The 23796-nt window shown below is 39.0% G+C and overlaps 1 protein-coding gene across 2 annotated transcripts in view; it reads left to right on the top strand.

Annotated features, from left to right (window-relative positions):
• ANKRD55 (ankyrin repeat domain 55) overlaps positions 1-23796 on the top strand; it is a 46831-nt gene that overhangs the window by 15583 nt on the left and 7452 nt on the right. The window contains exons 6-10 of one of the 2 annotated variants that reach the window (XM_064736328.1): positions 2810-2938; positions 15493-15677; positions 17311-17478; positions 19298-19962; positions 22477-22530. In XM_064736328.1, coding sequence (XP_064592398.1) covers positions 2810-2938; positions 15493-15677; positions 17311-17478; positions 19298-19962; positions 22477-22530 — 1201 coding nt within the window. The remainder of the gene's footprint in view (positions 1-2809; positions 2939-15492; positions 15678-17310; positions 17479-19297; positions 19963-22476; positions 22531-23796) is intronic. The other variant, XM_064736329.1, reaches the window with a different exon arrangement.

The raw sequence follows: 23796 nt of genomic DNA, 5'->3' as shown, positions 1-23796 counted from the left end.
AATATTTTGCTGTAATGCACTGCTGCATGCAATTTGGAACTTTTAGTCCATCTCATTGTCATTTGGCACTGACAATATATTTGTTCAAGTGTCAGTATTAAGCCCTGAATACTCATGTTTTTTGAAAAATGTGGATCCTAATAAATGATTGCAGCTAACAGAGCTGTTCTCTTGGCATAAGTAAAACACTTCAGTTTTCGCATTTGACTCTTGAGAAAATCACCCTGATGAATGCATGAACACATAAACAATAAGAAATACATCTGGAGGTTTCATAGCTTCCACAACCGTGTCTTTCTGTGTGTTTATTAGTGAAGCCTGTGAGATGATAATGTGAACAAACATTCCCTGTAAAGCCTTGAATCTGAGCAAAACAAGTATCCCACTATATTTCTCACAACCATTTATTGGGGTTTGTCTTTTTATGTCCCATATTGCTTCTTATTTTTTATGAATGTGCAGTTGTTTGTCCATCTCACCTCTAAGACTGTTTTCTGCTGGACCTTCAGCTGTGGCAGTTCTGATACCACTCTCGTGTTTCCACTTGAGAACAGCAGTTTGTTTACCTACAGATGCCACTCCAGGGTGGTATCCCCAGTGCAGATGGGGTGGGCAGGGCTGCAGAAAGCCCGCGGGAGCGAGCTGCTGCGACAAACAGCTCAATGCTCTTTGCTCAGCTGGGTGCTCCGAAAGGACGCGCGGAATGCACAGAATATTAGAAAGGAAACGGAGAAGAAAACAGGAAGCTCTGTTTGAATCCTTTGTACAGCCACAATGGCTACAAGAGTAAGCTGAAAAAGGATGTACAAGAAAAGGAACAGAAAAAGGACTACAAAGATGATAATAGTTACAGAGCAGCGGTCTCACATGGGCAGGCTAACTAGAGCATACTAACTGTAACAGGACTTTGAGCTTGGCAACTACATCAGAGGGATGATATAAATCTGTGATATCATAAATGGCATGGAAATGAAAAGAGAATTATTATTAATTGGTCTGGAGGTTTTGCATATAAAAAAATGGACACTTCTACAAAAATTACCATTTTCTACAAAAATTACCAAAAATTTCAAAGAAAATTAAAATAAATATTTTTTCAGAAAATGCATCATTACCTTTTAGAGGGCGGGATTTCATATGTAGTCTTTAATCTGATTACCAAAATATTAGGTGGCAGTATATTGTCAAGCCTTGTTCCTTATATTTTTGCACTAAGCATCTGCTACTGACCTCTCTGAGTTTTGTCGTTGTACTATAGCAATTTTTGAAAACTATCCACAGTTTTACACTCTTATCTTACAGCTGATTTTGCTGGCTACCATGGAAGAAACAGAGAGAAAGCTAATTTTTCAAGGATTTTTTTTCTTGGCCATATCAACACAATGACAGAGGATAACAGAAAGATGGCCTAGTACGCTGTAGTTTCTCCTTCTTCAGTGATTTGCATGCTCCCCAGGACCTGTACTCATTTCCCAGCTGGAAATCACTTCTCTGATGCCTCAGAGATAATGTGTGTCCATCAACAATGCTAGGCCCCCATGCCTACTGACATAAATGGCAGAGCTCCCATTAATTTCAGTTGGTGCAGGAGTTTACCCTCAGTTTTGGTTTTACAAAACCGAAACCCCCATGATTAAGCTTTGCAAACCCTAAGTAAAACCAAAACTGCTCTCATTCAACTGCTTTGTTTTGTTATCACCCATACCTCGGCCACAGGGGAACTTAAAAGTCTTATAAGATGTGTGATGAGTGAGAGAAATTAATGCCACGGCATTCAGGCTTTTAGTCAGAAAATCACTGCAAACAGCTTCCACTTTAATGCACTGATAAGCTGTCTGCATCAATATAGCTCATACTTTACCTGGATTGTTTCCAACTGGCTTTACTGGGGTTCTAGTTAAAGTTTTAATTGTTTTTCCACTCAACTTTTTTTTCTTTTTTTTTTTTTTAATACTTTTTATCCTTTTGGAAATCAGGCAAGACCCTTGAAATGCATTTTTTCTCATAAGAGAGTAAACAGCACCTACCGAAAGGAAAACGTTGCCACACCTGAAAATATTAGAAACATAATAAATTACTCAATTTATGCAGGAAATTCTTAATTATTATGGATATAGAGTAAAATACAAGTGAGTGTAAGAATGCTGAAGGTGCAAATATAGGCAATGAATTCTCTGATCTATCTGAAGGTGCAAATATAGGCAATGAATTCTCTGATCTGTTAAAACCGACTGGATGTAGCTAAGATGGAATAGAAATGCAGCTGAATAACCTACCATTTGCTTTGTTTTCTCCCTGAAGAGTAAATATATAAATGTTTATATTGTGACTTTTTTGTGGGCATCACTCTGTCAGTTCTTTAGCTTGCTGACAAGTGCCAGCTGCAGTAATAGCTTATAATAATTTTTTTGGATCGAAGATAAGACCAAGCACAAACATCATACTGTGTAATGCCAAGGCACCAGCCTAAGCCAGGCTTTTCTTGCAGGATTCAAGCTGAGCAGGGAGGAGCTGTCCCCCCAGCCATCATGGCCTTGACCACGTGTTACTTATAACAGGCTGTAGGCACACATGGAGGAAGCATTTGTGTTTGTGTCCATTTTCTGTAATAATTCCAAAAAGCTAATTGCTTGGTTCCCCCTCGTGACTCCACTAATTCAGAAGCTGCTACTAAATATTTCAAATCAGGGTGAAGAGGGAAGAATGTGTCCACCCTGGATGGTTTCAGGGCTGCCTACCTTATCTACATAGACTTAAAGGGTGCTCCTATGAGTGACAATAATTTGCCCTCTGGGTTTGTGGCTTGCAGGGAATGACTTCACTCCACTGGGCTGCTTTCCACAACAGACCTCAGCACACCCAGACTCTGCTGCACAAGGGAGCAGACCCAACTCTGGTGGACAAGGACTTCAAAACAGCTCTGCACTGGGCAGTACAGGTGAGCCACAACACGGCCCCAGTGGGATGTTTATTGAAATGAGTTGGCTATTGCCCTGTTCTAAATACTCTTAAGGAAGTAGTTTGGGCTGTGGAACAAGGAAATGGGATGCTAAAAATGCCCACTAAGCCCCAGCGTTTTGCCAGTGAATATAGATCAAGGATCTAGCATCTTCTTTGGAGACCAAGGCATACCTAATAGAAGCATAGCCCTGTTGCCCCAAAGTTTTCATTTATCTCAAGTGGGACTACGTGTATGCTTTATGTTGAACTTGTGCCTATTTTATTTTCACTAAATCAGGGTTGCATAAACTAGCAGCTTACTTGCCAAAGGCCTTTGGGAATAAGATAGCATAAGCACAAGTGAAAACATATTTTGAGAGCTACAGCTATGAAAGAATTATCTGAAGGGCTGAGACCCTGCTTCTCTGGAGACTGGAGAAGACATGGAGCTAAACACATTTCCTGTTGAACTGTGTGTTTCTATCTCATGTGCAAAAGAGCATTGTCAAATACTCAGGCCATCATTAGAGAAACAAACCATAAAGGTTTAATATGGTATTAAAAACTGTATTATGTAATTGTGTTAATAAGTGATAAGTCAAATACAGCATAATATACTGGTATTCCTAGTTTAGTGCAGAAGACTGCCCGGATGAAATTGCATGTTTTCAAGTGCTCTCTAAGCATAGCAAATTCAGGTATCAATGTTCAAAACACATACACAACAGGTAAACCAAAATAGAAATCACATAAAGATCCAGCAACCTTTTCATACAATTACCAAATGTTTGCATTCTCATCTTTTGGTCTAAGTTTTCTCTTCTTAAAAGAAGTGTCACCAAGGAAATTTGAAATTCTGAACTGCCATATACAATATTACAGATAAGGACATCTGAACAAACAATCTTCAACCACAGCCTCACAAAAAGGATTAACATATAATAGGCCTAACTTTTTTTTTCTGAAGGATATTTTGAACAGGTATATTTTGACCTCTGAAACTGGTAATATTTCAAAAGTTTTGTTCTTCTTTAATCATAATCAGTCTTAAATTTGACTTGTTATTTGCATTAGAAGATTAAAGATATCTACTCCCTGTTGTGCATTTTCACCAGGCTTATTCCAGTTCTGTCTGCTTCCAATGGGAAACATCTGAATCCCATGCCAACTCCTGCATGATAGCCAGTGGTCTATATCATAGGTCTGGGAACAACCTGTCTGACAAACAGAAAGACAAAAGTGAATCCACTTTATAACCCTCAGAGTTCCCCTCCTTTCTAGAGGGGAAAGCTTTCCCTGATTCAGTTTTTTGTATGTTTCATTATTTAATTCCATTGTTAACTCTCACCTCCACACTTCTTTCACAAATGTGCAGAAAAAGTCTTGGGGAAAAGAAATGGGGAAACGGAAACTGCACAAAACCCACTTGGCCTCAGGTGGAAGGATCTCACAAATGCCCTCTTTTCCTTTAAGCTGCTCCCGGAAATCAAGAGGAAGTGTGCAGAATGACACACGCACACCCCTTTTTCCCTTATTGTGAGATTTCTGCTGTGAAACCCTTTAAGTTACTTCTTCCTTCCACATGCTTCTCCGCTTTCTAGGTCCAGAAGTGGCCTTTGAAATGCCAGAGCATGAAATAGATCTGTTCACATTTCTACATTTCTCTTACTCAAATAAGAAAACTCTTGGCCAAGAAAACAACAACTTGTAGCCAGTGCTCTCTGCTGCCCATTTAGGCCCAGGAGATTTGGATACTGTGGACAGGCACAACTTTCTCTGCTGTTGCAGAGAACAGAACAACAGCTCTCCTGGATGGGATCATCGTTATGTCTAATTGCCTCCTCTCCTCTGTGACTGCTGGAAAGGAGATATTTTTCCTTTAAGAATTGTATAAATATCTTCAGAGAACAAGAGACTCACAGAGCTCAGGCAGTACAGCTGCAGGGGTTATTTTTGGCTGAATAGGGCCCTGTGTTTAATTTCTTTTTTTTTTTTTAAATGTGAGGGGAAGACCAGACACTGCACAGAAACTTGTTTCAGAAGTTGCAGGAAAGAGGCACTTTGTTCACACTGGGCTGAAACACACAGTAGGACCATATGAAAATCATTGCCCACCATTCAAACCCAAATTCATGAGCATGAGGCATATTTCATATGAAATCATTGTTCCGTGCTGACTCTTTCCAAGACTGCATGTGTGTGACTTTGTCTTCCATCAGGCATCGTGGGATGATCAGTCCCATCCATGTAGCCAGACTGACCTTGCCCACGCCAAGGCCTGCTCTTTTGAGAAACTCAAGTCTCCTGCCGTTCAAGTTCACATCTCAAGTGCAAATGTATCAGTTTCAAAAACACTGATCATTACTGTTTGGTATGAGAGTATCTCATGCCAGATTTTTTACACATGCAGTGTTTCTATGTGCTGGTGCAGACAGGCCTATTAAAAGTGTCTCAGGAGGTATTTCTCTCCTTTCACTTCAGCCACCATTAATTACTGTAGTGAAAAGGAAACACACCTTTGAAATACAAAACTGTAAATGATACAGGGACAAAGGGTATAAAGCCATTCTAACAATTCTACATAATGTTATTATTGAAATCCTGGTAAAATATAATATAAAATATACCGTACAGCATGCATTATGATGCTACACAGTTCTGTACTATAACAGTATTAGTACTACCTTGGAAACCGCCTGGGAAGATTTGGAATCTTGCTACATTGCCTTGCCAGTTGTAATCATTTTTACCAGAATTTTCTTTGTCTTGTTCTCTGTCTCTGGCTCCCAAAGTCAAATGATTACATGAAAATACCAGCTTTCTACTAAAGGAAACACAAAAAAAGACCAGATTTTTTTTTTTTAAGTAAAGAAATTCAAACCTGTAGGAATAAAAAGAATGCAACTAGAAAGAAGCTATTAAAAATAACAATCTGCCATGGGGAGTCGTGCCTATGATTTTTAAATAGGCTGATTTGGAGTGCAAACTTTTAAAAAATTGGAAGCCAGAGTATTTGTTCCATAGCAACAATGCAGTTATTTCATTCCTCTGTTTCCAGAGAGGAGAGTGAAATACCTGTATATATAAAACACACTGTAAAGGAAATGCATAAGTAAGTATTAATTTGTGTTTGGTTGGCGAAGCACCACAGTTTCTCTGTAATTGGTTGGAAGGTGAAAGCACACTTAAATGCCAGGATCTCTAGGAAAGAATGTCTCTGTTGCTGCAGGACATCTTGAGGACACAGCTGGCTATCCAGCCAGAGCAGAGGAAGGGGCCAGAGAAATGAGTCGTGGCTCAGAATCTCTCCCAAGGGATCACTTCTCTCCTTCTCTCTGCCCAGCATCCATTTTTTTCATGTGGGCTACATACAGTGGAAGAATTCAGAGAGACTTCCAAAGCCATCTTAAAACCCAGTGAGTGTTTCTCTGCTGCAGATATGTCTGTTGTTGGACTGACCAGAAAAGGTGCATTTGCTGGGCATGGTTCACTGTCTAGTTGGTTTCAGGCAGATTTCTTTCCCTGCAAAGTTGTACTTCATTTCTCCTTGTTTCATGCAGTTTTCTAAAGATGGCTTGAAAGGAGGAATAGCGATTTCCTTTTTTATGTCACTAAGCTTTAAAGACATTTTTGACTATTAACAAACAAGTCAAAAAGATATTCAACTTCCATTTTTTAAATATGCACTTTTAAAATCACCTTCTTTTGTAAATATTGTCATTCTAGCAATGGTACAACTCTTGCTTGCGGAGCCTGGAACATTACTTAGCAGCAGGGATCTACAGAGTGAGCTGTCAAGTTGCAAAACAAGATAGAAGAATTTGCAAATAGTTTTGAGTAAGAAATAAACTTGCTTTAATACCAGCAGAAGCTTTTTCCATTAAGTGCCCTAAATATTTGTGACACTGTCTAAAAAAGCGAATTAAATGTGCTTGAGTGTTGGCTCTGGCACTGAGGCAAACTATCATGGGACAACCTGTGTCCCTACTGCTATACTCTCTTACCCAAACAGGGTGTTCATACACAGACCACTTACTGGCAATGATCTGGTACCCATTTTAGCTCCAGCAACTGGTAGGGAAAGTATTAATTGACCCAGGCCTAAAGAATGCCAGGGAGGATTTTAAGAATTATTTGGTACAGACAACTAAATTCCAGTGCTGAAGGATGTTCATAAGTGCTGCTTCATTTTTTATGTAGCTGCAAACTATTTCTTCATTTTAAGTTGTCACAGAATAAGCTGAAGAGACTCACAAGGATCAAGTCCAACTCCTGGCCCTGCAGAGGTCACCCCAAGAGTCACACCTCTGCCTCAGAGCATTATCCAAACTCTTCTTGAGCTCTGGCAGGCTGGTGCTGTGACTGCTTCCCTGGGAAGCCTGTTCCAGTGCCCAAAAACCCACTGGGTAAAGAAACTTTTCCTGATATCCAACCTAAACCTCCTCTGACACAGCTTCAGGCCATTCCCTTGGATCATGTCACTGGTCACCACAGAGAAAGAGGCCTGTCTGCCCCTCCTCTTCCTCTCATAAGGAAATTGTAACTGCAGTGAGGTCTCCCCTCAGTCTCCTCCAGGCTGAACAGACCAAGGGACCTCAGCTGTTCCTCATACAGCTTTCTTGAAGTCCATTCACCATCTCCATTGCCTTCCTTTGGATGCTCTCTAGTGGTTTAGTGACTTGATTATACTGTGATATCCAGGAGTGCCCCCAGCACTGGAGGTGAGGCTGCCCCAGTGCAGAGCAGAGCAGGACAATCCCTCCCTTGCCTGGCTGCTGATGCTGTCCCTGATGCCCCCAGGACACGCTTGGCCCTCCTGGCTGCCAGGGCACTGCTGGCTCATGTTCAGCTTGCCATGGACCAGAGCCCCAGGGCCCTTTCCATGGCACTGCTGTCCAGCCTCTCATTCCCCAGCCTGTCTGTACATCCAGGGCTGCCCCATGCCAGGTGCATAATTCAGCACTTTCCTGTGTTGAACTCTGTATGGTTGATGGTTGCCTCTCTCTCTAATTTATCAAGGTCTTTCTGCAGAGCCTCCCTGCCTTGGAGGTTGTCAGGAGCTCCTCCCAGTTTTATATCATCTGCAGACTTGCAGTATTGATATAAAAACTCACAAGTACAGCCAGATCATCAAAAAAACTCTTACTGAAATAATAAACTGTTAAAAAGTAAGTCTTTCAAGTATGAACATGCCATAGACAATGTAATTGTTCACGCCAATCAAATGTCTGAGGTAATCAATTACAGAATTCCCACTGAGCTTAGCAGGAATTTGTCTTGGGCAGATCCTGTAGGTAGGTACAGAATAATTGCCAGATCTCTTCCCAGCTCACAGTCTATGTGTAACTGCACAGTGGATGCCAGAATATGAGTAATGTATGTGCCACACACTTCTTGCATATCTATACATGTCCTGATTTCCTATGCCTGACAAAAAGGCAGCACTTGAAGACAAATACTTCCATTTCTCTGATAGAATAAATCCTTATTCTTCTGCAGATTTAAAAAATTACCTCTTTTCCAAAGCACGCAAACAGCTCATTTGGAGAAATCAGTCCTTGCAACAATGCAATAGCAGGGGAAAGTTGCCAAGTGATTTTAGTCATAGTCATAGTCATTTACACAATAAATCATATGCACTTAGACTCCAAGGGAAAATAAATTCTCACAGAAACTTGGCCAGTGTTTCATGCAGGGTTTTGTTTGAGCAAAGAGAGGGCTAGAGAGGCAGGGACATGTGATAGCCGGAATCATGCCTCCATGACTGCCTTTGTCATTCAGTACTTTTTTCCAACACACATGAAGGCTGCTAAAAGGAAAAATATTTTTTTAAATATTTTAAATGCCCTAGCTGTACCAGAGGCAGCAATGCTCTGAGGACCACAGGACTTTCCTGTACAACAACACATTCTCTTTCCCACAGTGCCACAAAGTCAAGCCAAGCTGGGTTGCTCTGACTCTGCAGAGATGCTGTCTCAGTGGGTGTGTAAAGCTGCAGCGCTTGGGTTAGGAGAAGACAAATGAGCTTCTCTCTAAGCTGACTAAGTCTCACCAATATATCTACAGTGGTGTCAGAGTTGTTAATTTGTATTGGTTTGCCATAAGAAACACACTCTGTGAAGTGCCTGGGCTGCATTCAGGGAATCTCTGGCACAGTTTCCCTGGCAGGAGGTAAGATGAAGATGGTATTATAACTTGCTTCTTTCCTCATCACAGAGACCAGTTTTCTGTGTCCTCTCAGGGTAGAGAATCCACAGGGTGCTCTGAATTTTTGCTCACTTCCCCACTGCCAAGTTCAGCCATCTAGCAGCCAGGAAATTAGGTAGAGTGAAGATGTTTCCATTTCTTAGCTTTGTCTCATCTTGGGTGCAGAAGGGGGAGGTGCTGAAAGTCCTCGATGCATGGGGGAAAGCACCAATGTGTGCAAAACTCTTCAGTAAGCCAAACTGCCAATATAAGGACATTTCCCACAGCACTGTTTGCTGCAGACTAGAAGCAACATTATGTCTCTGTTTTTGAGTTCTGGCATTCCCCATCCTTAAAACAGCAGACACCGCACCTACCACAAGATAGATTTCTGAGAACTGCCTTAATATCTCATTCCAACCTGACTTATCCTCACAGCTGATGCAACATTCATCTTGCTCTGATTCTAGAGTGAAGTTCTAAATCATATTACAATAAAAGTAATGATGTGATGCACTGCTCCAGTGCTCTGCCTGTGAACATGAGGAAAATGGCACATCGGTGAAATTAATCACATAAGGGAAAAGAACGAATTGGAAGAACAGCTGAGTTTTGCCAGTATAGCTGTAACTAAACACAGTTTCTTCCAGAATAGCCTTGAGTTAAAGACCAAGGCTTTTCAAGATCCAATCAAGAGAACCATGTGGAAAATAATGTGGAATGGCTTCTGCTTTTGGTAAATACTGAATTTTAGAATAAAGAAAAAGGTTAAAAAGTTATTTGAAGGGAAAGATGTATTTACCAACATAATAGTTTCATCTAGGGTTATAAAGGAAAAGTCCACAGACAAGTTATTTGTTCAAATTTTGCTATAGGTTGCTCAAAAATACTTTAAATGGCTCATGTTTCCTTATTTCAGCAACGAGAAAAAGATTTTTATTTCATTTGGCTGTTTTATTTCTAATGGTCCTGCTGGTGTTACAGTTGATTTCAGCTTAAAGGATACTATGTGTGTTTGTTTGTGAAGGATAAGAGGAAAGACAAAAGGAATTCTCTAACATAATAATCAAACAGCACCCAGGGATAGTTTCCAGGAGGAAGCTAGAAGTATTTATGTAGATGTAATTAATTTTGCTTTTTTTGTAAAAGTGAGTTACCTCCCAGAGTAGTGCAATGGTGACAGTATTTGTTTGGTGCTGCAGAAAGGAGTGAAATAATGCTCAAAATCTCAGGCTGTTCAGGGGTAGCTTTGTGTTCATAACTGAGAAATCAGAAAATGACAGAATGGAAAAGAGGAAAACAGGAAAACACAGGCAGACCTAAAGTTCAGTGCTAATGATAAGAGGCAACATCAAGAGCTTCTAGTGGGGACTTTCCTGACAAAGATGGCTGTACGTATAAGAAAGCTTTAAACTGCATGCTAGTACAAACAGACAGGAAATATAAGAGAACTAATACAACCTAACCATATAATCTCCAGAGGCATTTACTTGGTAGAAAGGTATTTTATCTGGGTTTCATGAGACCAGTTTAGTGGTCCATAGCTTGTTCCTCTACCCATCCCATCTCTCCATTACTGGTTGAAGGCTTAGCAGACTCCTTTCATATGACTCCTCTTGGACAACCCATTATCTAGTTTACTAGAATATTCTGAAGAGGGGAAAAAAATAGCCATCTATACAGTGCAGTGTAAACAAAAAACAAATTTCTCAATGTTTATTGACACTGAAAACCTGGCAGAATAAAATGTAATGTTATGGTAAAATATTATGAAAGTGGCAAGAAACTTTCTAAGTAAAATTATTGTTCTGCTTATCAGTTGGACATAGAAAGGGCTGAAATATAAGAATCATGATTGTAGTAACAATGAGGATAAATTAAGTAGACATAGCTGAAAGAAGTGTCGAAACTGGAGAAGTGTCACAGAGATTTGGGATTCTCCTCATGGTACTTCATTAGATAGATACTTCCTGAATAATTATTTTCTTATTTGGATAGCACTGAGAGACGCAAGTCTCAGAAGTCTGACTTTCATTAGCCAACTTATAGAAACCAGAGTTGTAATCAAGTGTCAGAGTTAAATATCTGTTAGTGATTTGGCTGTTCGCCATTGTCTGGAGATGATACAAATCTCAGACAAAAATTTGCATAAAGCGCAGAGTTTTTCTTACAGGGGCTCAGGGATACAGGCTTTAGGAGATTTCTTCTTCATAAATATCCTGGTTTGAGACAAGTAAAGTCACCCTGGAACAATAAAGTATGTTTAATTGAGACAAGGGATCGAAGGAAGAAAATTTCACTGAGGAGAATCAATAATGGGTGGAAGCAGATAAAAGTGTGAGATGGAACAAAAGTCCTGGGGGAGGAGCAGGGGAGGGGTGGGAAAAAGTCCTGCAGAACTATTTAGAAACAAAAAAGCAAAAACAAATAGCAAAAATGACTGATAATCTCTGAGAATATTTTAATCTCTGCTGTAAAGAATTTGAATACAAAAAGGGAACATGAAATTTAGTGATGCGTACAGTAAGGTTACAAAAACACATAATTTTCCTATGGTAAATTTACCAGAGAACATCCTGGTCTAACAATAGTACTGCGGTAAATTTACCACAGGAACACTACATTTTTGGTGACCACAGCTCAAAGCTATCAATCTCAGAATAAGGGCTCTGTAAGCATTTTTGGAGAATTTTGAGTGCAATTTCAAAAGAGCCAAGAGGAATTTAAAGATAAGAAGGCATTCCTAAGAAGAGAGAACTGGAAAGCCACCAAGCAATCGCCCAGAAATCTCATGCAGCAGAAAGTTCAAATATTAGGAAATATTCTTGATCACTTAGAAAATGGAAGTAACAATTTGATTGAATTGTTGAAATGAGGCAGAATTTTTATAGCCATCTTCAGAGCAAATACTGCTTCCTCAGATAAGAGGCTTCTATACCTAATAAGGTATAGTATTGTAGTTTATATAGTTTGAATGTCACTTAATCATTTTAATCCCATGTAATAAAACACAAAAACTCTGGAAAAGTGACAAAATAATGCTCATCACATGGCACAGAAGCCTTGCTAAGCATGTGGCAAATACAGTGGTCATTAAAAATCTAATTCTTTGTTCCTTTCTCATTTGAGAAGTTTAATGCAAGTTTAATCACATGCAAGTTTAATCACATTGAATAACATCAATAACACAATTTTTATAGGCACAACTTGCTGTAATAGACACAGAACTCTCTCCAGGATGTCCCACAGGGGAATAAGAAGGAGTGATGCCATCAAAATCAACCAGAGACTTGTATCACACATCATATATTCTCTATCAGACACATTCAAGACAGTTCAAATAATCTTTGGAGGTGAATATCTCATAGACTGTCCAACCAGGGGTGTATCATAAGAATGTTTTTTATTTGTTCCATAATGAGGTGTCAAAATACAGCACACACATATAACCCACAGTGAAAATCAAATTACAGGGACATCAAGTACTTCATGGCTAAGGATGAAATTCAAAATGATTTTGAGAAATTGTAGGAATTAACTGAAGTTAATAAAATAACACTGTATACAGAATTGTGAAAAAATTAAAGGGTTTTGTGCAAAATTAAGAGTAATAGACTAGCAGATTACAAAAGTGATAAGAGTTCAGGTTATGGTGTTGATATAAATCAAACAAACATTATTCTGGGACGTATTAACAGACATATGGTACATGTGGGCTGCAGGAAGTCATTTTCAGTGTCAGGAGAGAAGCCTCTGCTGGATAATTGTGTTGTTTGGAGTGCCATGGTTGAAAGAAACTGTAGACAAACTGGAAATAGGCCAAAAGCAAGCACCAAGTATGATAAGTGCATTGGAAAACATGACCTGCACAGGGAGGTTGAAATTGTTTGTTTAGTCTAGAAAACAGAAGATTGGTGGGAGACAGAACAGTCTGTAAAAGTATAAAATGCCAGTCAGAAAAGTGGGAAATTTCTTATGTGGATGCTAAGAGTTGTGAAAGAACATGGAGGGACTGAAACTGCAGCTGCAGGGTGTGAAATTTGGACTTAGCAAGACAGCATGAAACTGGAGGAATAGTAACTAGAACATGAATACAGAAGTAGTAAGGTACTAATGTAAATTATTTTTTGTATCAAAACTGACTTAGAGAAGGATGATAACACATAGATATTTATTATGGTAGTCCTAGAAGTATGTAATAGATTCTAGATTTAGTTAGCCTTGAATGTGACTAGGGATTTCACTGATGCTAATGATGAAAATATGTAACTGGGAATTATTACCAGTATGGAGGATATTGGTATCTGGCATAAGGACTGGACCATAAAAACAACAGTTATTCATAGGACCTCAGTATTCCTGAATATGGGGATCAACAGTCCTCTTCACTAGATATTCAGACAACTATAACTTAATTTGGGCATGGTTAATCAGGATGTTACAAAATGCTGGCCATAGAAGATAAGCTTGGATTACATTATCAAGATTAGACTCTAAATTAAGCAAAATACATGTAAAACTAAATTCCTGATTTCAGAGGGACATATTTTGATAGATTAAGGAAATTCTCAGCTGGACTGAGTAGTTGTGAGATCACAATGTTCCAGGGACCTGGAATGTATCCTCTCAATGGTTCAAAATATGGCAGGAAGCTGAATCCCAAGAGCAGAGAGGAAAATTGTATAGTAGAGTCTTCAGATAATGGATGTCTACCCATTTTTAAAATATATATTTAGAATAAGTAGCTATCTTACAAAAAAAGATACAAAAGTACAGAGAAGCAAAAGAAATTGTATCTTAAAATTCAGAAAACAAGAGTGTGATTAAATGTTGAATAGAGGCTGGAAGGAAATTACTTTCAGGGATAAGACTTGATATTACTCTTGTTTAATATTTTCGTAATAACTTGACACATAATATAGGAGCTTTCTGATGAAATCTTCCAATAATAAAAAACAGAAAGACTAACAGGAAGGAAAGGGGATATCATACAGGATTATGGATCACCTTTAAATCTTGAGCAATACAAATGGGACAAAATTGGATAGGATAAAATGTACAAGTCAGGCACTTTGGTGTTAGTAACAGAAGGTCCTCCCCAAAACTAGAAACTCTATGCTTGGAAAAAAACTTAAGGAAGTACTGAGGTGCAAAGGGTCATTCCAAAATGACTAGGAGCTTCTAATGGGACGCAGCTGTGAACGAGGCAAATGCTGTTCTATGACATACTAAAAGAGGTATTTCTAACACAAATAAGGAAGAGCAGTGTCACTGTAAAAGATCTGGCAAAAACATCTTTGTATGACTAGTACAATTTTAATCATCTCTCTTCAAGGAAACATAACTAAAACACTATAGGAAATTGGTTACTAGGTTAATGAGAGAAACAGAAAGCATATTTAAAAAAAAAAAAAAAAACTTTAAAAGACCATGATTGGTTAGAGCAGCAAGAGAACAATGCAAAAGAGATGTGATGATTGCCTATAAATACATCTGAAGAACAAGTACCAGTAAGAGGAAAGGAGTATTTAATCCAAATAATAATGCTGGAACAGAAACAAAAGGATATAATCAGCCCTGAGTGTGAATAGAATTTAGAGATACAGATCATAAAAACAAAGAAGTTCTTGAACTGTGTTCCTTTGAGAGTAATGGGGGCAAAAGTAACCTAATTGCCTTTAATGGACAAAGTTTATAAGAGGAATGATGTAACATAGGTTCAAGTGATTGCATGGATTGAATTTGATGATACAGAAAGACCTTTGCAACCTTGTGTTTCTGTTGTTATAAAAAAGTAATGAATTCTTTTGCTCTGTTTCCACTAAGGTAGAATATAAAATGTTCAATTTCATTTGCAGGTTAGAGAACAATGTCGACTTTCTATTAAGACACCAGACACCAGAGCAAACTAGCTAAGAAAGTTTTCAAGAAGCACTTGAACAAATATTTGACATGGCTTTTCTAAGTGTACTGAGACAGACTTACAGATATGGGTTGGTTTTCTGAGGTTCTTTTCAGCCCTAAATTTCTATTGGAAAATATAAGCTTGTATTTCTGGACTCTGGCTTAGCAAAACAGGAAAAACCACAAGTAATTTCTGTTAAGTAATTTACACTCTACAACTTCTGGAGATATTTGCAGTGGTTCATTATTTATTATTTTTCCAGTGTTCAGAGTGTTTTAGAAAATTCATAAAGTAAGTACAATTCCCAGCTGGAGATTGGAAGATTTTGGCTTTTATATCTTGAGATTCTGGTGTACACACAGAAGAATACCATTACTGTATTTAGCATTCTCTAGCAGAGAAGATCCAGCCTGGTGTGAGCTCCATTGTAAAACACTTTCCCTCTCTGAACTTCCTTCCAGAGTGGCAACAGGATTCTGTGTTCCATCATTCTGGACCACTGGCAGGGACCATCAATAATAAATTGTGATGATGAGAATGGCAAAACATGTATGCACATTGCTGCTGCTGCAGGCTACAGCGATATCATCAGTGAGCTGGCTAAAGTCCCAAAGTGCAACCTGCAGGCCCTTGATGTGGATGACAGGTAACCATGGAAACTCTGAAATTGCTGCTCCCTTTCTAATAACCTGATACCAGCTCTGTCTTGTAATCATGTTTCCTGTTTCACAGGCCATGGCCTAGTAATGCCCTGCACTCCACAGAGAGCTGTGCTTGCTCAGAAACACTGTCACCCGTCCAGCTCACATGTATTGTACTTAGTACCATAACTGACTAGAAACAATTATATGTAGCTTTCTGTTTGTTCTAGAAAAAGAGCTTATTTCTGTAAGGACTTTGCCACGACTCACCTAAGTTTCTTTCAATCAAAAATGAACATTCTTTTTAAGACAATACAATAGGATCCTGCAACTTGAAGCCAGGATGCTGCTGTTATTTGTATTTAAGAAATGGCAGTGTTCTCTTATGGTATTTAAGATGAAAATATACTCCTACAGGACCAGAGGAACCTCACCTTCTATTCTGAAAAGACCTGTGATTTCTTCTGCAATTAAATCTCTATTTCATAAGTACAGAAGAGTCATCTTTCCTCTTTTTCACCCCACACCTACCTTCCTTGGAACTTTACTCATAAATGTATTTAATGCAAAGAGAACCAGCTGGCTATTCACATTGATTATTCTGCTCAGTGAAGCAAAAGCCAAGGTTTTCTTGGCTTGGGCCTTTAGGTACTTTAAAATAATATCATTCTTCATGGAAAAGTGCAATAAAATGGAACAGAAATAAAATGAACAGGGTTCTGGAGCAGTTTCTAAACATCATTAAAATGTAGTTGAGCAGGCAGTGTTTCTATGGAAAGAAGAGCAAAGGGAGCAAAGCCTACATTTCAAAATTCATTAAGACATGACCACCTATTCCATGTGCTCAGATATTTCCACAGAATGTATTACACTCAGAGAGGGAAAAGGTAAGCTTTTCACTACAAACACATCTATAAGATTTTTATTCTACAGTGTTTCTGATTGCACCCAGTCTGAAATCACTGGGACTGAAAAGGAATAGAAAGAAAACTTTCAATTTTATTTTTTTTATTCTTAAACACTTCTTTTGTGATGTTGTCTGTGCTTTCAGGTTTTTCACAAGAACAATTTGGAAACAGGACAAAAGTTTCTAAATACAGGATGCAGATTTTATGCCAACAACAAAATCAGTTTGATTCTTCTGCAGAGATTCAAAGAAATTATATGTGCTCTGGTCTGTGCCTGTACTAGAACTCAGAAACTGGCAAAGTTGCAGTCTGCTAGATGTGTTCAGTCCTTGTCATTCATCTGGGAGAGGCTTCTCTAATTACCTTCATGGAGAGTCCTCTGCCAACCATGGTTAATTGTGGTTGGTGTGAAGATGAGAAGAGTTTGCCCCTATGCAGTGGACAATGAAGTTTTTTTTCAAATTCTACTCTGAAAACTTCAGTCACTTTTCCTACTGTACAATTCCATATGTGGAAGAGATGCTGTTGTATAAGGTATAGGCATTTTGCAGCCCCATGTCTACTTTATCTGCAACTAAATAAATGCAGCTACAGCAGTTGGCTGGAGAATTTCTTAAAATGTATATTATTAATCTGCACAAGCATATCCTGTGCACACCTCACTATGTCATTAATAGCTTCAATTGTAAATCTATTCATGTATTTTAATGATACTCCCCCTTTCCCGTAGGACTCCTTTGCACTGGGCTGCAGCAGCAGGGAAAGCTGACTGTGTGCAGACATTGCTAGAACTGGGGATAGACAGCAGCCCTCGAGACATCAATGAAAACACTCCTCTGACATATGCAATATACTGTGGGCACACAGCGTGCATCAAGCTGCTGACTCAGGAGAACAGGTAAAAAAACGTCTTGCTCACATGTTGCCACTGACTGGAAAACAAATTTGTTGGGTTTTGAATACTCCCGAAGGGTTTGGGCCTTCAGTGGTGTTTCCCTGATCCATAGGCAATATTTGTTTCATATTCCACCAATGCTGAAACATTACAATCAGTTCTCTTCACAGAGACTCTTCGCTCAGGTTGAATACTGCTCTAGCAAGCAGCAGAGGGCTATGAAGAACAAGTGTGTATAGCTCTTGCTCAGTCACCTTCATGTAGAAAACTTGTATAACAGAATAATTTCAACCCTCAGATATATGTAACTTGCACTTCTTTGAAATCTCTGCATGCTGTCTGTGTGCTCATATAATCAGATGGACAGATAGACTGAATACAAAGGCAGATTTGACAGAAAATAAAATAAATCTTAAGTTTTCTTTCTCAGAGTAAGGGTTTGGTAGTATTATCCTAGCCTTCTTTAGTTCTTTACCTTGATGTGTTTTTTTATTCTGAGTTCTTGTCTGTTAAAAAGTATAACAAAAGACTTACCGGTTACAGTCTTCCTTTCTTTGTATTCTTCCCTTTTCAGCAGCTGTTGTCTAATTAGTTTCCATTCTTCTACTTCAAGTATGCACTTACATTTATCTCCCCATTTCTTTGCACTTTCCCCTCCTTTCCAGTCAGAAGTTAGTATTATGTGAGACACGGGTAATATTGCCTCTCCCTTTTTCCTGAACTCTGTGTATTAGAGAAGGTCAGAAATTAACAAAAATCTTGTCTCAAAACCACTACAGCAATACTGACGCCATTTTTGTATTTGCTTTTTTTATATGGTCTCTGTATTCATCATGCTTATATTTGTAGCTCTGTAGCCTATTGTACTAGTGGCTAGTTTTCCCAGTAATTTTCCATGGCTTTTCCCTAGGCAGAAAGACAAAATAAATTCCAGAGCTCCAAGTCCCATGGGGGACAAGGGCCCCATGCTGTCTTGGTTCTTCCTGGCTACCAAGATTGAGAACAAGTCTATGAGATACATTCTCATGGACAGAGTACAGCTAGTACCAAGAGAGGGGCTCCAGAGAAGGGGCTTGATCTGGGGCGGGGGTGAATTCCATCACCACCCATCCTCCTAATTGGTTCTTTTTATTAATTTTGCTAATTTCCTAAAACCTATAAAAATGTACTCACCCTTGTGGCGGTGGGCTTTTGTGGACATCTTTCCAAAACTGCTCCTGAAGACCTTCAACAAAGGTCCACTTTTATATTGCCTCCCATACTAAAATTCTCTTGAGTTTCATTTCTAGTTTGGAAAAGGCAACAACACTAGTGTAGGTAATTATCTTGACCAATCTGAAACTGTGCTGGACCTCTATAGCATAAGCAAGGCAAGGGAAAGGGCAAACGGGAAAGAGGAAAAAGGAAAGGGGAAAGGGACAGTAGGAATGGAGAATTAGTGCCTTTTTTTACAGTGTTTGCAATGACCAGAAATACCTTTTTCCAAGTATGACATAATACAAATACCTGATTTAAAAGATCACAGCATGTTCTTCTCATTATCATTAGATCTTCACATCTGGTAGATACTGAAGCCACAAAAATGTGTTTGTTTTTTTCCCAGATAGCTGTGCTAAGTTACGATCATTAAGATGATTGTAAGATAATTCACCTATAAGAAAGAGTGAATTAACCCAGTAGCATTTTCAGTCTTTTAATTACCAATTGGGATCCTAATTTTCTTGAACCACCCATGCAATATTGCTTCTTTAATGGAGTAACACAATTGGTATTTTCTCATTGTTTGTTAGTATTGACATCACATTTTGTTTTGTATTTCCAGTAGATCTGAGTCAGTTCATCAGTTGCACTCCCAGAACAACAGACTTATAAAGAAAGAAGGACGATTCAGCATGCTGAACCAGATCTTCTCTTGCAAAAAGAAGAAAGATGATCAGAAAACCAGTCAGAAGGAGAGAAGCAGGGATCGGTATCCTGGAGAAGAGACCTCAGAAGTAGATGATATCATCACCCATTTTGATGGCATTGTGAATAAAAATTGCAAAGACATTCCAGATGCGTGTAAGACCACCCCTGACTTTGAAAGAAAGAGCACAGACACTAAGTACTTCATAGCAGAAAAGAAGAAATCAGTATGTCAGGGACTCCCACCCATCACCACCCAGAGCTTCCCTCCAATCACTGCAGGCAATTCCTTCCTAACTGCTTCCCAGAGCAAAATGTCAAGCTTCTCCTCCAGCTCCAGAACCCACCATTTTCCATTCAAATCTCAAAAGAGTAGTGGTGAGCACAACTTGCTGGACAACACAGACAGCTGCCAGGCTTTGCTGGATGGTCCCTGGAACACAGATTCTAACCAAAGGCTCTCTTACAACATCTGTACTAGGACTTCTTCAGACAAACTGATGAATGGCTTAGACTCTGATAGGTCTCACCATGTGCTTTTGTGCCCTCCCTGCCTTCCCTCACTTCCCAGTTCTCCATCAGGTAATTTTTTTTTTCTTCTCTATATCCTAAATCCTATAATATCTACTCATGTAGCAAATTGAGCCAGAAAAAAAATAGAGATTAATAACTTTTCTGTTTTAATTTTTTTTTCAGTGTCTCCTTTATGTGGCCATCACAGATAGCATGTGGGTGGGACATCAGTTGGAAGCTGAAGAGAATTAGGAGAAATAGGAGATTTAGTAGGTCTGATGAGCAAGCAAAAATGCAGGTATCTAGGAAGTATATTAGGCACGTGAGCAATAAGGGCCTCCACGTAATATGTATGTGCTTTGTGAATTGCACATTAACACCCACTACCACACCTGCTGCCTTGTGTCCACATCTAGTCCTGGATGTAGGTGTGCAAGGGAACAGTCTTGCCCTCAAATCTCTAACTGTGCTGAGAGCTGCCTCTGGATCCAGCCAAGTCTGGTGCCATGCTGGACAGCTTTATGCCATGCCCCCTTACCCATATAGTTATATTCTGACTCCAGGCTGCAGTGGCACCTCTTCCCACCCTAAACACACCCTGAGTGCCAGCTCTTTGGTCTGATGTGCTGTTCTTATGGTTTCTCCAAAGCTGAATTAAGGTTGCTAAATTTACAGAGCTGAGACAAATGCTTTTATGCTGTGGTCTGGAAGTTGTAATGCAGCAGTAATGAAGCAGAGCATTAGAATTCTAAGGTGAACTTGATACCAGAGTTTGGCTGGATTTGGGATCTAGTATTTTGTTTGACTCACGTCCATGTTTAAATGAATCTGCCTGGCTGGCCTGCATTCTGGAGTTTACTTTAACATATCAGTGTCTCCAAATTCATCTCCTTTGGGATTAGTCCCATGCCAAAATTAAACACATCTAGCATACCTTCCAACCTCTGCAATATCTAACTGAAAATGAAGCAAGCAAAAGCAAACCCCAAACTTCCAGTATACCATTAAAAGGAGTAAAAATTTTACAGTAAGTTAATCTACACTTAGCCCAAGAGACGTGAGCCCTTACCCTTCAGTGGAAAGAGGAGTGAACAGAAACCCTGAGAAGAGCCCCAGTTAGTTGCATGATAGTGCAAACTGTTCTGAAGTCTAAATTAAGTGAACTACAAAAAAGCAAATCTTTGCACACAGGTCTGACAACTAGAGCAGAGACAGCAATTTCAGAATGACAGGCCATTATACATGCAATGTGCAAATAAAGGCTGGAAATAGCTTTCTGGTGTAAAAAGGAACTACTTTAAAAGTGCCCCTTCCTGGATGCCAGGCCACATTCCTGAAAGCTTAATAGAACTGCTCCAAAGGTGTCACTACTTTTTTACTATGCACTCTTCAGCTGCTTACTCAACCATACAAGCCCCAGACTCCACATGGCCAGCAATGATTGCTCCTGCACGACTCCTTCCACACCGCATTCTGCGAGGTTCAGCTCACATGTGGAACACACGAATACCTGCAGGGCTGCTTTACAGACTCGCTGTAATAGGGTACAGGGAGGCTAAGATATTTGAGATCATTGAACTTGACAGCAGTAGCAGAAATGAGTTCAAGCTGGATAAACCAAACTGGAGGGCAGCTATTTCTGGGAAAAATTCCTGTTGGAATTTGCTAGACTATTTATACATTTGATATGGAAGTAACTATCATGTTATTTAAAACGTGATTATAGATTTTTCTTAATATTGTAGTATACTACAGTGCTAAGAAAATGGCTAAATCCTTGTCTGCTCTGGACAGGATAGGTGGTTTTCCTGGAAAAAATGTTTTTGTGGAAAACCTTTGACAAAAATCTAGTTGTTATAATGAGAGCCATCTTTGAATGCCCAAATGGAAGGTAAGTTATCTTATTTTGGACAGTTTGTTATCTCTCTCAGAAAATAAAAAGCCTGAATCTTCTTTAAGTCCAGTTTTCTTTGTACCAGCTCCATTTTAAAATTTAATACCATTTTCCAATAATGAAACTATGCCTGTTGCTGGCAAAAAGGACCTTCCTCTGAAACATGAGAATTAAAATTCTCTAAGGAGGAAGAGAGTGTCTGACAGGAATGCATTGCGCAACACAGATATTGTCTCACATTTCTTCATGATAAAAAGATCTCCTTATCCCTCTTCATGCCTATGTGTGTGGTTTAAATCTGTCTGCTCCTGTAATTAAAGCCACCTGACTTTCTGTGAATTAGAACTGCATTTACTGTATGAGCTCCAGGGCTCCCAGGTCTCCAGTGTGCTGTGCCTGCAGGACTTACAGGGATCAGCAGGAAAGTCTGGTTCCAGCCCAGCCAGCAAGGCTGTGCAGGCTGCCCTCTCTCTGAGGAAAAATATCTTTTGTTGGTTTTTGTTAGCTTATTGTTGGTTTGGGGGGTTTTTTGGGGTTTTGTTTTGTTTTGTTGTTTTGTTTTGTTTTGTTTGGCTTGGGGGTTTTTGGGGGGGTTTTTTGGTTGGTTTGGTTTTTTTTTTGGTTTTTTTTTTGTGATTTTTTTTGTTGTTTGGTTGGGTTTTTTAATTGACTTTTCTTTCTTTCTGCAGGAGACTTAGCTGAGGGGGGAAAAAACAACATCCGGTTTTTGAAGACACTGAAATGTTAATACTTCATTTCTCAATTCATGACTGGGGGGGACTACATGTAATTTCCTAATCACTGAATATCTAGGCCAGGATTGTGGGTATCAATATTCTAAGAAAATGCAATTTTAAAATTCCTCTCTGTGTTGACACAAAATGTTGATTGTCTTGCATGACCATGTCTATTGTCAAAGTCAAAGCTAATTTTTGTGCTCACTTGCTACAAAGGCATCTGGCACATATATGTGTCAAAGCCTTTGGAGGTTTTTTCTTCTATTATCTGTACTCCTGGGAATGAAAAATTAGTCCATTTACTAGCTGAGCATTAACACTCACACAAAGAGGAGAGGTTGCTGTGTGTAGCAATGAGAATTGCCTTACTACTGTGCCATTGGTTTCTCTCAGAATTACTGCCCTCCACTGAGAAGAGCAAAGACAGTCTATACTAAAAACTGTCAAAATTCCATGAGAGTTGGCCACCCACAGTACTGAGCTAGCATCAAAAATCTGAAGCATTTACTTATGAGCTTTGCAATCATCTCTTTTTGCAAAAGGTACTCCCATCTACATTCTACAGGGAAAAGAGTGGAAGTAGAGAATTCCAAGTGATATGGGTAACAGGAGCCTGTCTCAAGTATAAGACAGCTCTGAGACCCCTATCACCCACTTGTCTTTTGGGTTACTAAATTTCCAGATGTAAGATGATACTTTATTACAGATTTTATTACAGTACCTTCTGTTTACTTGAATAGGTAATGTAAAAAATGGGCTATTATTAAGTTTATGATGGTATAAGCAGTATGGTATAGTTCAACAAGAAGCATTTTTTGGCTAGGAAAGCAGAGCAAAGCTGATCAGTGTGGCTGTCACTTTCTCAAATTTACTCTGAGACATTCATCATAACATTAACAACTTTTACGCAAAATACATTACTATGTGGTTCACCTTCCTAAGTGCAAGGAAAAATTAAAAGAAAAAAATACAGCCTCTAAAAAGACCCAAATGTAGTCCTGCATTTTATAAGAATGAAATTGGGTTTTTTCCATTTATTCAAAAATAACTGCAATCATAAATGTGCTCTTGGGGACAGCAAAGATGATGTTTTAGAGAGAGAAAAACTGCTTTTCCAGATGTTACATGAAACAGATAGAAAGGAAAAGTAGAAGAAAACTTCCACTTGCTGCCAAAACTTTTAACAAGGATTCTTTTCCAAGCATTCATATAATCCTTGCAAACATGATTATGTTTTGTACCATTGTTTAGCTGACAGATATCCCATTTATG

This window comes from Zonotrichia leucophrys, chromosome Z (genome assembly GCF_028769735.1).
Source record: "Zonotrichia leucophrys gambelii isolate GWCS_2022_RI chromosome Z, RI_Zleu_2.0, whole genome shotgun sequence".
Classification (NCBI taxonomy): domain Eukaryota; kingdom Metazoa; phylum Chordata; class Aves; order Passeriformes; family Passerellidae; genus Zonotrichia; species Zonotrichia leucophrys.
Note: the sequence above shows the minus strand (reverse complement) of the source record. Positions and strands in the feature narration are given on the sequence as shown.